Source organism: Hevea brasiliensis, chromosome 3 (genome assembly GCF_030052815.1).
Source record: "Hevea brasiliensis isolate MT/VB/25A 57/8 chromosome 3, ASM3005281v1, whole genome shotgun sequence".
Classification (NCBI taxonomy): domain Eukaryota; kingdom Viridiplantae; phylum Streptophyta; class Magnoliopsida; order Malpighiales; family Euphorbiaceae; genus Hevea; species Hevea brasiliensis.
Window position 1 is genome coordinate 7,429,637 of NC_079495.1, and position 16,834 is coordinate 7,446,470.

Consider the following 16,834-nt stretch of genomic DNA (forward strand, 5'->3'; position numbering starts at 1 on the left):
TGAACTACGTCATCTTACCAAATCTCTCTTATTTAGAAGTTTTCACATTTGGTTTTTCTTCTAAGTCTTTTTTTTTTTTCTTATAGATAAAATATACGTCAGTAATAAGAATAAATCATTGTTAAAATTATGATAATTTTAACGAAATTTTTATTCTTATATAATACATATACATACACACTTCACATTCAATATGGGATCCAGCCCCTGGACACGCACGAGTCACTCCCGGGTCAGTAAAGATTTGATGATGCTGTTGCTGCTGCAGCTTTTGAAAGCAAAATTTTCCCTTCTAAGTAGTCTTTTTTTTATTTAAATTACGTTCAAATTATCCCTTATAAATTTTCATTAATCATACCAAGTCTATAATTTTGATTAGTTAAATATAAATCATTTACATCAAAATTAAAAAACTCATAAAGATTAATGCATATTTGCAAGGAATCAAATGTTAATTTGTACCCATTAATTGACAAACTCCACAACAAATATATTATAAAAGATTTTCACTTTTATTAATTTTCTTTACTACTTTTATAATGAGTGCAATATTGAATTTGTCAAAATTTATTAAATATATTTATCTTTTATTAATTTTGCATTAAGTACATCGAAAAAGATGCAACACCGCATAAAAATATAATTTCTTATGTCACTGATGTAAAATTAATAATAAATAAGCGTATTTAATGAGTTATAATAAGTATGATATTTCACTTGTTAAAAATAATTAATTTTTTTATATGTTATATTATTAATGAATTTAAGCAAAAATTTCATAAATTTTGATATGTGTAGCTTGAAATGGTTGAAGATAGGAAGACCAAGACAATGGAAGTCAAGTCTTTTAACCACTCCTCTTTAAAATACTAGAAAACCTAGAAGCTTTTACAAATAATTTATGAAACCAATTTGTCTTTCTGTTGATGTTTGAGATAAAATATTTAAGTTAAATATAAAATTTAGGTAAATTTTTTTTTTTAATTAAATTTTAAATTTAAGTTAGGTTTGATCTGCTTTATTTACAATTTTCTTGAATTCCCATTTTATAACTCCATCTCCAAAATCCGAATGGGCATGTTCCAAGGCAAACTTCATTGTAATGGCCCTAAAAAGGTCACTATCCATAACAAAAGCAAGTGTAGCAATCGCTATCAATAGACTAATCTTGTTTACTTCATACTTAGTCAATCCTTGTGCTTGGATAATGAAATATCTAAATTTTTAATTAAAGGGTAATGTCCAATTGCTCTTGCTTCATTCTGTGTGTGTTACAAGGAACTGCTACAAATGAATCTTCTTTAATTAATTAGCCACCAAATTGCCAACAATATTGATTAATTGTCAATTTAATGCTACCAACTATATTTGTACTTATACGTCCTGTTCGATAATATTAATCATTCTAATAATTATTAGTTGTTTTAATGATTGTCAGCTATTTTATTAATTATTAGCTTTTAAATATTTATTATTAGTAGTTAGTTGTTTATATAATGATTTAAAGTAAGAATATTCAGTAAAAATAACCGTTGAACTATAGATATTAAATTTAAAAATAATAGTTTTATGTTGTTAACTATAGTCAAAATACTTCTTCGACCTTTAAAGTTAGGAGGAGTAACTTTTTCTGAATGACTCATTCAACCTCGAAATAATAGGCTAAACATTATATTACCGAATGATATAAATAAGAAAAGCTAATATTTTGACTATAATCAAAATATTAAACATTATTGTAAAAATTATTATCAAACAGAGACATAATCAAGGCTTTGTATTTGATAAGAAAAGCTTTATGCCATACTTGATGTCTTGTACACGCAAGGATTAGCTTTTTGGAGGTCTATTTGATATTAAATTGTAGCTATTTTTGGAAAAATGTTATAATTTTTAAAAGATTGTAAACTTTGTAACAACTAAAAACCAATTTGAAACTCTTTTTAGTTAAATCTATTAAGAAATTATCGAATAAAGATTATTTAAAAAAAAAAAAACCAAAAGAAGCAGCAATTTTCAGCTCTCTTCACACAATTTCTGGACTCAAGTATACATTGACTTCCATTAGAACAAGATTGTTTTTAGGCTAGGATTGGTACGTAATATAATACAAATATAATAAATCATATATTACAAATATAATCAATCATATAATGAAATTAAAATTGTAATATAATACAGAGTAATGTATTAAGTGGTGTTAGTAGTCGAGCGGCGATAATAATAATGACCAGATGGTAATATCTGTCACGACCCAACCTATGACTAGGACTAAAGCCCCGAGGCCCGTAGTAAGCCTTAACTATTCATTAACCCAACTCTAAGGCCCATTTGGGCCCAATATCAAGAAAACAACCATAAAATGGACTTTCCAACGGGAGTTTTCGACTCACAAACACAATAAACAATCCATTGGGGAGCTCACCCTCCACATACTCATCAACATAATAATAAATGGGAGCTCGGCTCCTCATCCAATCCATCAAACAGACTTAAAATATTAAGTTGGTCCAACATGAATATAATATTACGGACCAATTTCAAATAATTAACACATGCGGAAATTCTAGGAGTAATTAAAATTACACAATATTGATAAACAACTGCGAGGTAAAAGGTAGGTTAACAACAAAATATCCTCCTGTAAAAATTTTTGAGCGAAGTGAGAGCTCGTCGACAGAGAGTAAAATATCAATCTTAACTATAATCTCTATAACTATCTCAAACTAATGCAACTAGAGTGAAATGCAACATACACAACATTTTCACATCATAACATCAAAAGGTAATTTGGAGCACTCACACACCTGTAGTATCAATCATAACATATGGGTGATCCTCTCTTAAATCCAACAATTACTCAAGCTCGGACTTCCACTTAATAACCAAATCGAGGTCCCGAATTACTCAAGCCGTGACTACCCTCGAAGGAGCGGGTCTCGAATTACTCAAGCCGTGACTACCCTGGTCCTATCCATAGTCCACACCACATCACACGCCAAATTACCACAATAACATCCATGGTACATCAACGATTATGAATGCAACATAAATCGTGCCTAGAGTTTAACTACATAAATATATGCATATAAGTGATGCATGGGCAGAACATATAATAATATCGAAATTACAATTAAAATTAATATTTTACTCACATACTTGACGACAAGGAGGAAGAAGCGCGTCCGGCTCACCGACAATCATATTACATTTATTTAATACAATCGACTCAATACAAATAAAGAAAAGACCAATTACGTCCTAAGTCGAAAATCCTACAGAGTCTCCCTATACCTAGGACCTACCCAACTGCAAAAGGGCTAAAACGCACTTCTATACTCAAAATCCATACATCCTCAGTTCAATGATATCACTCAGGACCTCATTGGCCCAGCAAATCAATCAGCCATCACAATACGCAAAATTTCAATTTAGTCCTTATTATTGATCATTTTTGCAAACCGCCCAAACAAGCTATAAAAATAATAAAACTTAGACCCTTGGTCCTTAGCAATATTACTAAGCTATTCCAAAAAAAAACGAAATTTTCTAAGCTACCAAGAATATTTTATGGATTTTTAATCCTATTTAAGCACTAGAAAATTACGTAAAAACTAGGTTCGGGTTTACCTTTGCCGATTCGACAATGGGGGCTAGCCAAAACCTCAGTCCAATTCGGAGACTTTCCATTCAGGTGTGTGTCTGCCCAAAATTTTTGCATCGGTCCAATCGCCGAATTTCCACGAATCGAGGATACCTACGAAGCCCATAACACGGGGTTAGCACATAAATTTTCAGAATTTTCTAAGCTCATTTAATGCTCATAAAAATAAAATTTCGGGTGTTACATTCTTGAAAATTCGTCCTCGAATTTTTACACAAGCGAATAAAGCACATGATTATACATTGAACAAATAGGCTAAGGCTACGCATGTCCCGTTCGACTCCCAGTGCACTCTTCCACCGACTCCTCCACAAAACCTTAACTATAGGGATCTGTTTTGATCTTCTCACTTGGTAGTCCACTATGGCTGCTCCTCAAATGTCAAGTTCTCTTTAGCTCTATCACATCATGAGAAGGATCAGGAATGTATTTCTGAGCATGGAGATGTGAAACACGGGATGAACGTGAGAAAGGTTGGGTGGTAGCTCGAACCTCAAAAGGTTCGATATACCGAGGTGCCAACTTGCCCTTCTTTCCAAATCTCATGACTCCCTTCATTGGAGAAACCTTCAGAATACATAGTCGCGCAAACTCCACATCCATAACTCTCGATTAAAGGAACTACCTGAAGTGTCTTGCACTAGGTCTACATCATGCACTTTCGCTTCCCCATTTCTTTCCAACACGAGGAGACCTACACTTTCTTCCATATAATGCCTCATAGGGTGCCAACCCTATCTTTGGAGTGATAATCGTTGTTGTAGGCAAACTCCACGAGCTATTTGCTCATCCCACGACCTCCAAAATCCAAGACACTCATGCGAAGCATGTCTTCGATGTTTGGATCGTCCTTCGAGGGTGGAAGGCAAGTTCAGCGTGTGCCAAGTGCCTCCGCAACTTTCTCCAAAACCGAAGTGAACTAGGGCCCTCATATTATGGAACTCCATGCAATCGACTATTTCAATGTAGAAATATGTAGTCTTCAGCAAGAAGTGAGCTGATTTGGTTAGGCGGTCTACAATTACCCATATCGAATCATATCCTCGCGATACGAGGCAACCCACCACAAAATCCATAGTGATCATTTCCCACTTCCATTCGGGATAGGGAGCTCCGATGGTCTGTGTTCAAACTTCACCTTCGACAAGTCAAGCACTTGGACACAAAGTCCGCTATGTCTCTCTTCATGCCATTCCACCAGTAGCTATCTTTCACATCATGGTACATCTTGGTGGAACCTGGGTGGACACTGTACAGGGTGTAGTGTGCCTCTCGCATGATTTCATTCTTGAGGTTGTCTACATCGGGCACACATATCCTAGAACCTTGCACTAGGGCGCCATCATTGGCAAATCCAAACTCACTACCTTCACCTTGTTGTACTCTTTCTATGATCTTCATCAATTGTTGGTCTCTGTGCTGGGAAACTCTAACTCTATCTCGCAAGTCTGGCCTCACTGAAAAATGAGCCAACAATACCCCCTCATCTGAAAGATCTAGGATTAAACCTTGATCCATCAACTCATGTATTTCCTGAATCAACGGTCTCTTCTCTCGAAATGTAAGATTTTGAGCATCTGCCACAACATTGGCCTTCCTGGATGGTGCAATCATAGTCTTCGAAGCTCCATCCATCTCCTCTGTCTTAAGTTTAAATCCTCTCTTTGGAAGATGTACTTCAAACTTTTGTGGTCGGTGTATATCTCGCACACTTCACCATACAGATAGTGTCTCGGATCTTTAGTGCAAAGATTACACGCCATTTCCAAATCATGGGTGGGGTAGTTCGCTCATGCCTCTTGGTGTCTTGAAGCATAAGCCACTACCTTTCCATTCTGCATCAACACACACCCTAGGCCAACTCTGGAGGCATCACAATACAGTGTATCCTTCACCACTCACGTAGTGTCAACACAGGCGGTGGTTAGACACTTAAGCTTACGGAAACTCACCTCATCTGTCCAAATGAATGGAACATTCTTCGGTCAACTTAGTTAGGGGAGCCGCTATCTGGAGAAATCTTGCACAGTAGTAGCCAACTAAACAAAACTTCGCACCTCGGTTGTAGGCCTAAGCCAATCTTCAATTTTCTTGGGATCCACTTGAATGCCGTCACTAGAAACCACGTGTCCCAAGAATGAGATGCTTTCTAGCCAAAATTCACATTTCAAAATTTGGCATATACCGGTGCTCCTCAACGCCCGCAACACCATCCTCAAGTGCCACACGTGTTCTTCCTCGGTCCGAGAGTATACCAAAATGTCATCTATGAATACGATGACAAAGCGGTCCAAAATGGCTTGAACACCTGTTCATCAAGTCCATGAAGGTGCATTAGTGAGTCCAAAAGATATCACCAAGAACTCATAATGACCATATCTTGTCGCCGTTTGGACACATCCCCATTCCCGATTCTCAAGCGATGGTAGGATCGCAGTCTATCTTGGAAAAGAATCTAGCTCCTTGGGTGATCAAACAAATCATCGATCAGGAAGTGGATACTTGTTCTTCACCTTGTTAGTCGATACACAACCTCAATGACCCATCCTTCTTTCTCACAAATAAAACAGAGCACCCTGGTGAAGTGCTCGGACGTATGAAACCCTTGTCCAAAAGCTCCGTAGTTGCTCCTTCAACTCTTTCGCTAGTGCCATCTGTAAGGTGGCATGGATATGGGGTTTGTACCGGAATAACATCAATGCGAACTCTATTCCCTTTACGGTGGCAACGAAGCTCTTAAGACATCCATGAATTCTCGACAACATGAACATTTTCCATGCGACACCTTCTACGATGTATCTCTCACCAATGCCAAATACCCTTGGCATCCATGCCTCAACATTTTTCTAGCACTAATTGCGACACCAAATTATATGGAGCCACGCTCTGTCACCATCAAAACTAAACTCTTCCACACTGTATGTGGAAATACACCTTTTGTTCCTAAGGTGGCATAATGAGTTGCCAACCGTCCATCATTACATCAAATCCATGTAGAGAAACCAAGTTCTTTGGGAGGATCTTTCCATCCACTACCACTGGAAAAACCATATCTACATCTATGTTGTCACTAAGTGGGGTAGCCAAAGGGCATTCTAAAGTTGTAGGGTTTCTACCCAACCTCATGGCAAACACGGGGAGACAAATGAGTGCGTAGCACCGGATCTATTAAAACACGAGCCTCATAAGAAAGAATACGCATTTGAAGCTTGAGCATCCCGGTGGGTCGGGGTGAAAACCCGAGCTTGACCCCTACCGAGTGGCGTAACCGACATCGACTTCTACCTCGCCTCCAAATCCACGTCCCCCTTGTCCTCGTGCCACGTTGGAAGCGCCGGATACAACGAGGAACATTCGCACAATGTGACCCCATCGTGGCTCGGCCAACATGGGGCATTCTCAGCAAAGTGACCGTTGGCTACACGCATACTGATCCCATCAAACAAGGTCTGAATGTCCTCTTCCACACAAGGTGCCAAGGAGGATCTGAACCCGGACGGCTTACTTGTACGCAGATACCCTTCTTTGGATCATACCCACAGTGCAGATCCTCGTGGAAACCACTTCTCTTGCTCCTACCCTTTCCTCTGTAATTACGGAGTACCCATGGAAGGGACACTGAGAACCCTCTGCTCTGTTTTTCTTTGCTCTTCCTTGTCATAGCTAATCTCAAGCTCGATCAACCACTACATCAAAAGACGATCCGACATCATGGCCAGTTCGCATACCTCTGTCAAGCCCCTTTAGGAATCTTTTCACCTTCATAGTCTCGGGGCATATCGCTCAATTAGCATATTCATCTACTCACTGCCATTCTGTCTTAAGGCCTCAAAGGCCCGATCTCTCAAGCTCGCATAAACCGATTGATAAAAAGTTCCACAAACTGAGCCCATGTCAAACCCTCCATCAGGGGTAACACGTAGTCATTCATCCATTGTCTAGGCATGGGCCCCATGACATGCTGCATACACTCTATCAATCTTCTATCGCCAATCAAACCGATATGCATCATCTAACACATCATAAGTACCGGCACCAACTTCTTAAAATTTATGATCGGTTCCCCTCTTGGTGCGGTGGAGGGTGGACCATATCGCGCCATCATGTCGATGGTTCTCTGCCATGGGGTCCATGGGACCTGTGCCATGAAAGCGCTCTTCTACTTGAGCGGCTCTAGGCCTCTACCCGCCTCCTGGCGGCGCCTCATCGACACCTCGCGGGCACATCTCTCACCTTCTACGCATTTTCCCGAAATTCCAAAGCGGCATTAGCCCACAAAATTCAAAATTGCACATTGCGACTCTATAGACTCATATTTACACACAATATATGAAGCGAAACTAGAAGCAAAGACGACAATGCAAGACGAATATGGACCCTATTTTTCCGCATGTGACTCTATTAGACTTTTCCCAATACTTTAGACAATTTTTCCCTAGGAACTGGAGCCTAAGCTCGATACCACATTTGTCACGACCCAACCTATGGACTAGGACCCTAAAGCCCCGAGGCCCGTAGTAAGCCTTAACTATTCATTAACCCAACTCTAAGGCCCATTTGGGCCCAATATCAAGAAAACAAGCCATAAAATGGACTTTCCAACGGGAGTTTTCGACTCACCCGACTGTAAACACAATAAACAATCCATTGGGGAGCTCACCCTCCACATACTCATCAACATAATAATAAATGGGAGCTCGGCTCCTCATCCAATCCATCAACAGACTTAAAATATTAAGTTTACAGTCCAACATGAATATAATATTACGACCAATTTCAAATAATTCTTGCTAACACATGCGGAAATTCTAGGAGTAATTAAAATTACACAATATTGATAAACAACTGCGAGATAAAAAGGCAGTTAACAACAAAATATCCTCCGTGGCTGTAAAAATTTTTGAACAGAGGAGCTCGACTCTCAGAGTAAAATATCAATCTTAACTATAATCTCTATAACTATCTCAAACTAATGCAACTGTAGAGTGAAATGCAACATACACAACATTTTCACATCATAACATCAAAAGGTAATTTGGAGCACTCACACACCTGTAGTATCAATCATAACATATGGGTGATCCCTATGACTCTCTTAAATCCAACAATTACTCAAGCTCGGACTTCCACTTAATAACCAAATCGAGGGTCCCGAATTACTCAAGCCGTGACTACCCCTCGAAGTCCGGGAATTACTCAAGCCGTGACTACCTATCCATAGTCCACACCATCACACGCACGCCAACGCATGCACACCGCTCCAAATTACCACAACAACATCCATGGTACATCTTATGAATGCAACATAAATCGTGCCTAGAGTTTAACTACATAAATATATGCATATAAGTGATGCATGGGCATCTTGAACATATAATAATATCGAAATTACAATTAAAATTAATATTTTACTCACGGACTTGACGACAAATTACCGTGGGCGGAGGAAGAAGCACGACAATCATATTACATTTATTTAATACAATCTGACTCAATACAAATAAAGAAAAAGACCAATTACGTCCTAAGTCGAAAATCAGTCTCCCTATACCTAGGACCTACCCAACCCGCAAAAGGGCTAAAACGCACTTCTATACTCACAATCCATACATCAACAGTTCAATCATATCACACAGCCCCTCCCGCCCATCAAATCAATCATCCATCACAATACGCAAAATTTCAATTTAGTCCTTATTATTGATCATTTTTGCAAAAACTGCCCAAACAAGCTCTAAAAATTATAAAACTTTGCCCCGTGGTCCTTAGCAATATTACTAAGCTATTGCAAAAAGAATCGTAATTTTCTAAGCTACCACGAATATTTTATGGATTTTTAATCCTATTTAAGCACTAGAAAATTACGTAAAAACTAGGTTCGGGTTTACCTTTGCCGATTCCGACTTCGGGGACGCGCTCGGAACGTCTGACAATGGGGGGCTAGCCAAAACCTCGGTCCAATTCGGAGACTTTTCCAAATTTGAATTTCCACGAATCGAGGATACCTACACGAAGCCCATAACACGGGGGTTAGCACATAAATTTTTCAGAATTTTCTAAGCTCATTTAATACTCATAAAAATTAAAATTTCGGGGTGTTACAATATCAGCGATGTCAATGCTAAGTGATAATGGTGGTGATAGTGCTAACGAAATAATGATAGTAATAGTGTTGACAATAAATAAAAAAAATTAAAATAAATAATCATCATTACATTTTTTTTATATGTAACTTAAAATATAATTGACTATATTATATAAGTATCATTTTATTATATTAATTTTTTTATTACTAAATAATAATATAATAAAAAATATAATATAATTAATTATATTACATTTTTTATTACATTGTACTAAGCATGGTTATTTAAAAACTTTATTAGCAAACTCCATTTGGTATATATATATATATATATATATATATATATATATATATATATATATATATATAAAAGTTACTAAGGTCCCATTTGTTTTATAGAAAAATATTTTTCACATTGTTTGGTATTTGGAACATTCAAAAAAAATTAGTTAATGAAAAATATTTTTAGTCAAGGAAAAAAAGAATTTATTTTTTAAAAAAATTACTTTTATTTTTTAAAAGAGAAAGTTATTTTTTATTTTTAAAATTTTAATAATCTTATTAAAATGTAAACACATTTATACATATATGAAATAAACACATATCATTAATTTAATATTATAATTAAATAATAAAAAATATTTTTATGAAATTTTTTTTAAAAAAATAAAAAAAATATTTTCCTTACACATTATTTTTTGGTGAAACAAATAAAACCTAAGTTACTTTTCCAAGGGTCATTTAGCACAGAGCAAGTGTAAACCAAATGGTAGAATCCCAAAGGGGCCATGATTTGGGTCCAAAATTATATAACTGGGCTTAGCATTTTCCATCTTTTTTGTTGAGTCCCAACATCTTCTAAAGCTCAACTCAGCTGTGGTGGATTTATTTTTCTTGCCGCTTTTGAAAGTTCTTTTAGCAATTAGGTTACTTTTTATTTTTAATTTTTCCCTATTAAGTTAATTTTAGTGCAATTAATTTTATAGTTTTTGTTTTTATTTCTTCTCTATGTTAAAGGGATAAAATTCAGAAAATAAACATTGTTTAAATAAGGGATGCAATTATTATCAAATTAAGATTGCATAAATAATTTATTTATATTTAATTTGAGCAAGCCATTAATTTAATTTGGATTAAGCTGTTATTAAAAAAAATTGAAAAGAATATATTAAAATTAATCAGATTCGGCCCATTTATATAATTTTATGGATACTTAAGAATGGGTATTCTCTTTTCTAAATTTAGGTCATTATTTAAATTAAAAGATGTCATATTAGAAAAATAATATAATGAAATCGATATATGTATAATAGTTTTATTGTAATCGTTGATTATGATTTTATTACACTATGATCAATTATTATAATTAAACTATTATATGTATAACGGTTGAGCCAAATAAAAATTCATCAAACAAGAATCCTAAAATCAATATAGAAAAGAGCTCAAGCGTCTATTTGACATTGAAGTTGGAGGGTCAAAATTAATTTTTTTAAAAAAAGTTTAAAAAAAATTATTTTAATATTTTTATGACTAAAATATATTAAATTTAATTTAAAATTATATTCTAATACTCTTTAATTAATATATTTAAAAAAATATATATTTTTTTTCAACTGTAACTTTAACAATAATGTTCAACAGGCCTTAAACAGCTTAAACCTCTTTGTTAGCCATTACTTATCTTGCATCAAGTGAATTTTTGATTTTGCTATAAGTTAAATCTTACATAAAAATAAATTTAATAACTATTGATTATATTTAAATTCGCATAATTATTATATACACTGTAATTAATATTATATAAATTTTAATATAAATATTTAATTTAACGGCTATAAATCTTATGCATTCTATGTAAAGGTGGGAAAGTGAAACTCCTGCTGCTTATTGTTCTCAGATCAGGGGAAAAGGAGGGAGACAGTGGGTGTTTTCGTTCTCAGTTACCTTTTTTAGCTCTTTTTCAACTTTTGCCTTCCATGTCTTTTACCAAGGATAGAATTGTAACTTAATTTTTGTTTGATTGTCAAAAATAGAAAATTTTCATTTCTTTTCAAACCTTGACAACCAAAAATATGGCAATTTTATTATCTCTTTCCCTCACTCTCTATCCCTTTATATTCTTGTTTTTCATCAAGCAAAGTGAGAAACAGAATCACTTCATCAAGCAAAGTGAGAAACAGAATCCCACCATCAACCCAACAGACAGAAGATTAGAGCATAATTAAGACTTGCTTTTGGCATGTTTATAATTCTACTTAATAAACAAGTCCTCCATTCTGGAAAAGAGTACAGAATCGAACAGCAATTTTTGATTTTTTTTAATTGCTTCTACAATAATTAAGATAAGATTATTCAAACAAAAAGCACAACTAAGATTAAAGTTCAATTCAAGAAATTGAACAGCCTAAATTACCATGAAAGGAAATACAAAATCCTAGCAAGTACTGCCAATTTGCTAACTTCCTTATAATCAAAACTTGCTTTTGTACCAGTACACGCCTTTGCTCTGATCGCGATCATCTGGCTCGACGTAAATACACTCCTTTGCCTCCCTCCACATTGCCTTGTAGAAAGGAGTCCCATCAAATTGGTAGTATTCACCCAAAATTGGTTTTATGGCCGCTGTTGCCTCCATTGCATTATAATGTGGCATTGTCGAGAACAGATGGTGTGCTACATGAGTGTCCGTTATATTATGGAACACCTTGTTCAAGATTCCATAATCTCTATCAACAGTTGCTAGAGCTCCTCTTAGCCAATCCCACTCGGAAGAATCATAATGTGGCAATGAAGGATGAGTATGCTGGAGATATGTGATCATAACAAGAAATGCATTCACCACCAACAATGGCACTCCATAAACACAAACAACCCAAGCAAGCCCCTTTGCTACAGCAAGACGGTAGAGACCATAAGACACTGTAAGAACACCAATATCAGACATGTATATCTCCATCCGCTCACGATCAGTGTAGATAGGTCCATATGGGTCATAGTGGGAGGCAAAACGATCATAAGGCCTTCCTGAAACATTGAATGCTAAGTATATAGGCCAGCCAAGGGTAAGAGTGATGATAAGTGTGAGGAGACGGCCTAGTGGGTTGTTAAGGTATTTGGTGAACCAACGAATGTTGGATTTCTTCTTGGGCACAAATACTTCATCTCGCTCAAGGGAAGCTGTGTTGGAGTGATGACGGCGGTGGCTATGTTTCCATGAAAAGTAAGGGACCAATAGGAAGGAGTGGAGAATAAAGCCAACTGTGTCATCAAGCCATTGATAGTCACTGAAGGCATGATGCCCGCACTCGTGAGCTATAACCCAAACACCAGTGAGGACACAGCCTTGGAGAGACCAGTAAATTGGCCAGGCCACATAGGAGAGAGGACAAGGGAGGAGGTGGAAGTAATTGGTGGCAATGTAATAGAAGATAAAGGCAAAGGTCAGGTCTTGAATAACATAAGAAAATGAGCGGAGAACAGAGCGCTCAAAACAATGAGGTGGGATAGCTTTCTTGACCTGACCAAGCGTGAATGGTGGTTTTGAGTAAGGAACTCTTTTCAAGATTTCAGATTCCAACTTCTTGGGCGAAGGAGGAACAGACATCCTGCCACCGGCTCCCATTGTTCCACAACCTGAACATAAGAGTGGCAGAGTGAGTTACTTCATGGCGGATACATAATGAATTCTAGGATAAATCCAATCTAGAAGCATTAACATTTCCCAAATAAACCATCAACTCCAACTTTAGCCAAAACATGCTAAACTCCAACTTAATGAACTATTCACTAAATCCTACAGGCATCAAGGTATAAGCATATGTAGTTTCTCATTAGGTATCGAGATACCAAAGAAATTCTTGAATTTATCACCATAAACATCCTCTCTCTCTGTTTTTTTTTTCCCTTTGTAATCCGATATGAGAATAGCATTCCTATAATCACAGGCAGTTTCATACACAGTGTAAGGATAGAAATAGCAAACAAAGCAAATACAATCTTGAAACTAGAAGCACAAAGGATATAATACGACGGCAGAAAATTGATAGTGTAAGATATAGCATAAATCTTCACCTAATACTAATCATTGTAGACATTCAAGCAGCCAAATACCCTTATGCTAAGAAATAACCAAAATTTCCCCAAAATTCATGGTGCACCGGAATGCATTTTCTCGAACAAGGGCCACAGGACTAAATGAGATGCTAGAAGAATGCGTAAAATTAACTGTAATACTTTTACACAAAGAAACTAGATGGAACTTGAATGAAAAGTAAATGCAGAAACGGTAGAAAGTTAAAGCAGAGGCCCATTATCAAACAGTAAGTTTAGCATAAAGCAAAATCGCACAATTCATGCGAGTATTTTTCTTTTTCATTTTTTTTTTCTTGTGGGCAGTTATTTGTTTCCTACCTAATCTAATTGCACACTTAACCACGAGTCGGTATAAGCGTGGCATATGCGCAGCATTTATAGTGATGCTGACTTTCAAAGACGGATGTTACAAAGAATAAGAAAATATATTGTAGGGTTCCTGAATTGACCTTAAAATTTAACTGCTAATGCAAGCAAAACATTCTGTACTCCGTTGATTCACAGTTCTGGAGTTATTTTAAAACACTTTCTTATTGTAAAACTCCTATCTACCAGTGTTGTTCTACCTACCATCAATTCCTCTTTACAATAGTACAAGATCTAAACTTCCCTACACGTGACAGTGTAACATCAAGCTCACAGCATCCCAGATAGAGCTCGGTAAAATACAAACGGACGAAGTCCACAAAAAAATTGAAGATTGTCTTTGCCATAGACAACAAGCCAACACTAAATCCAGACCATCACGCTGCGAAGCGTACGTAGCACTCACCAGGCATATTGGCAGAAAATTGCCAATCCTGGGTTGTTGTACAGCTGTACAAGGGGCTCGTCCAGCAGAAGCGAGCCGACGGTGGGGTAGTTATTTTGTTTTTAGTGCCTTCATGCACATGTGCTGATGAATCAATTCTATTTTTTTAAATAAACATTTCATTAATAAGACTCCGATACGTCAACACCAGACCCTCTAGACCACCCATTGGTTGACCACAGCATATAGAGCAGCACACCAGCTTTCGGCGCGAAAACGTTGGACCTATCAAGGGGTCACCTTTAAAAGCATAAATTTATACCACCATCAACAATCCAAAAAAAACTTGAAAGCTAAAATACAGTGAACCACTTGAATTGACAGATAAAACCTAGCCCCACCAAAACTCTACAGTAGTCCTCAATAATGACTCAAGACCCAACTCCCAATTCGTGCAGCCAGTTAAACGAAGGAACTAATGGTGGGGCCTCAGGCAAATTAAAAAAAAAAAAAAAAATAGCGGTGGTGGCCTCAGGAAAACACCGAGGTGCTCCCACAGACGCATCAGACAACTCATTTCTGACGGTAACAGAATCATTTCAGTACAAACAAAAAATAGTATGGCTGCCGCCTCCACATCAATGGCCACTGGCTAGTGCAAACGCACCACAGCTATTGAGGGACGGACGCCAACTATTTTGACCTCGTCCCCCTAATGAGCTTGCAACGACCCACTTTGATTCCAGTGGGGGAAATTAATGCTTGGAGAAATATTTGCAAGGTTTATATGAATAGCTATTTTGACTAGTATAATGTTCCATATTAAATTAATGATCACAACAATTGAACTTTTCCTTACGAATATACCAGCGACTGCTTCCTGCTTTAAATGTGCGGTCAAACAAGAATACAAGATCCGATATTTTATTTAAAATAATTCCTTAAAAACTTTAAAAACAAAAATACGAGAAAACAATAAGGAATCCAGAGAATCCAAAGCAAGAATTTGCATTAAAACGCCTGGCAAAATGCCATATTCCAGCATTAAAACCAAGATGCCATATAAAGCATCTTAACAACAAAACGACATCGGCATCAGAGTTTCTTAGTTAATAACAAAATAAACAACGCCAATTAAAAAATTGAGAGAATCATACCAAATAAAAAAAAAAAGATTTAAAAAAAAAAAAAGCCCATAAGAGCAATAAGCCTCAGGTCACGTGACCGGCCTGAAAAAAATGACGGAAAAGATGGAAACCAGATCGAACAGGTAAAGTAAAGCCTCGATAATAGAGCGAAAGGTTAACGAAAAGAGAAATACGATTTCAATATCAAACAGCAACAGCAAATAAATTTCCAAAAGCTTTCTCTTTAACAAATTAAATAAGATCAAATCTAAGCTTGAAAGAGAAGATCTTAATCTGGAGGAGAAATATATCTACAGCATATAATAGAAATTACTAGCTTTCGCCTGGATCCGAGTAACATTACATAGCAAAAACACAGGTTTCATGTGGATTTCAAAGGATTTTAAGAAGAAACATGATGGAATTAAACACAAAACAGAAAATGTGAGTTAGAAAGGAAATCCAGAAGAGGAAAATGCTGGATAGAAGAAGGAAAGAATCAAAAGGAGTAGAGTACCTGATAAAGGAAGAGGAAGAATAAAAGAAGAAGGAGAACGAGAAGAAGAGAAAGAAAGCTCTGAACTTTTCAATCTCAAAATATCTCCCTGTGTGGCCGTAGAATGAATCGCTGGCCCTGCTCTCCAAAGCATGCAGGAAACGAGCAGTACTTAAACTTGCGCATCCTCCCAGTACAATGCGAGGTGGGGCCCACCAGATACCAACATGTTGCTTGGACTTTCCGCGTTCTTAATTAAACCGCGACTGTAGCCCTCTGCGTATCCGCCAGCCTCTCTCTGCCTTTTATTTATCTCTCCCTCTTTTTTATTTTTTATCTAGACGTGGCAACTTTTAACTGGTCTTTTCTTAACCCTTTCCGTGATCAAATTGATTCTGGGAACCAAAAATTTTGATTAAATCGCAACCGTCCACTTTTCTTTAAAAATTTTTGACGGTGAGATTCACATTGGTGATGTGGAAACATCTCAAGATATCCGTTGACGTGGAGGTCAATTTTTGGGAGGGATTGTATAGTAATCTTAGTATTCCATAAACTAATTAAAAATTAACACATAATTATAATAAATAACTATTATTTGAAAAAATATATTTTA

General features: G+C 36.4%; 1 protein-coding gene across 2 annotated transcripts; it reads right to left on the bottom strand.

Annotated features, from left to right (window-relative positions):
• Positions 1–12,043: 12,043 nt before the first annotated feature.
• LOC110635031 (delta(12)-fatty-acid desaturase FAD2) lies at positions 12,044–16,396 on the bottom strand. Of its 2 annotated transcripts, none has more exons than XM_021784221.2 (2): positions 16,240–16,396; positions 12,044–13,385 (listed from the first exon to the last, which is right to left on the bottom strand). In XM_021784221.2, exons 1-2 carry the CDS (start codon positions 16,370–16,372, stop codon positions 12,223–12,225), a joined length of 1,296 nt encoding a protein of 431 aa, XP_021639913.2. In that variant the 5' UTR covers positions 16,373–16,396; the 3' UTR covers positions 12,044–12,222. The 2 variants fall into 2 exon arrangements, with proteins under 2 accessions (XP_021639913.2, XP_057999747.1); XM_058143764.1 differs by lacking the exon at positions 16,240–16,396 and adding an exon at positions 13,824–15,751.
• Positions 16,397–16,834: the final 438 nt, after the last annotated feature.

Bases quoted from the DNA above. Each gene is read 5' to 3' on its own strand.
- LOC110635031 (XM_021784221.2), bottom strand. From the start codon at position 16,372: ATGCTTTGGAGAGCAGGGCCAGCGATTCATTCTACGGCCACACAGGGA. The intron at 13,386-16,239 runs GTACTCTACTCC...TCTTATGTTCAG, and splicing joins TCTTCCTCTTCCTTTATCAG to GTTGTGGAACAATGGGAGCC.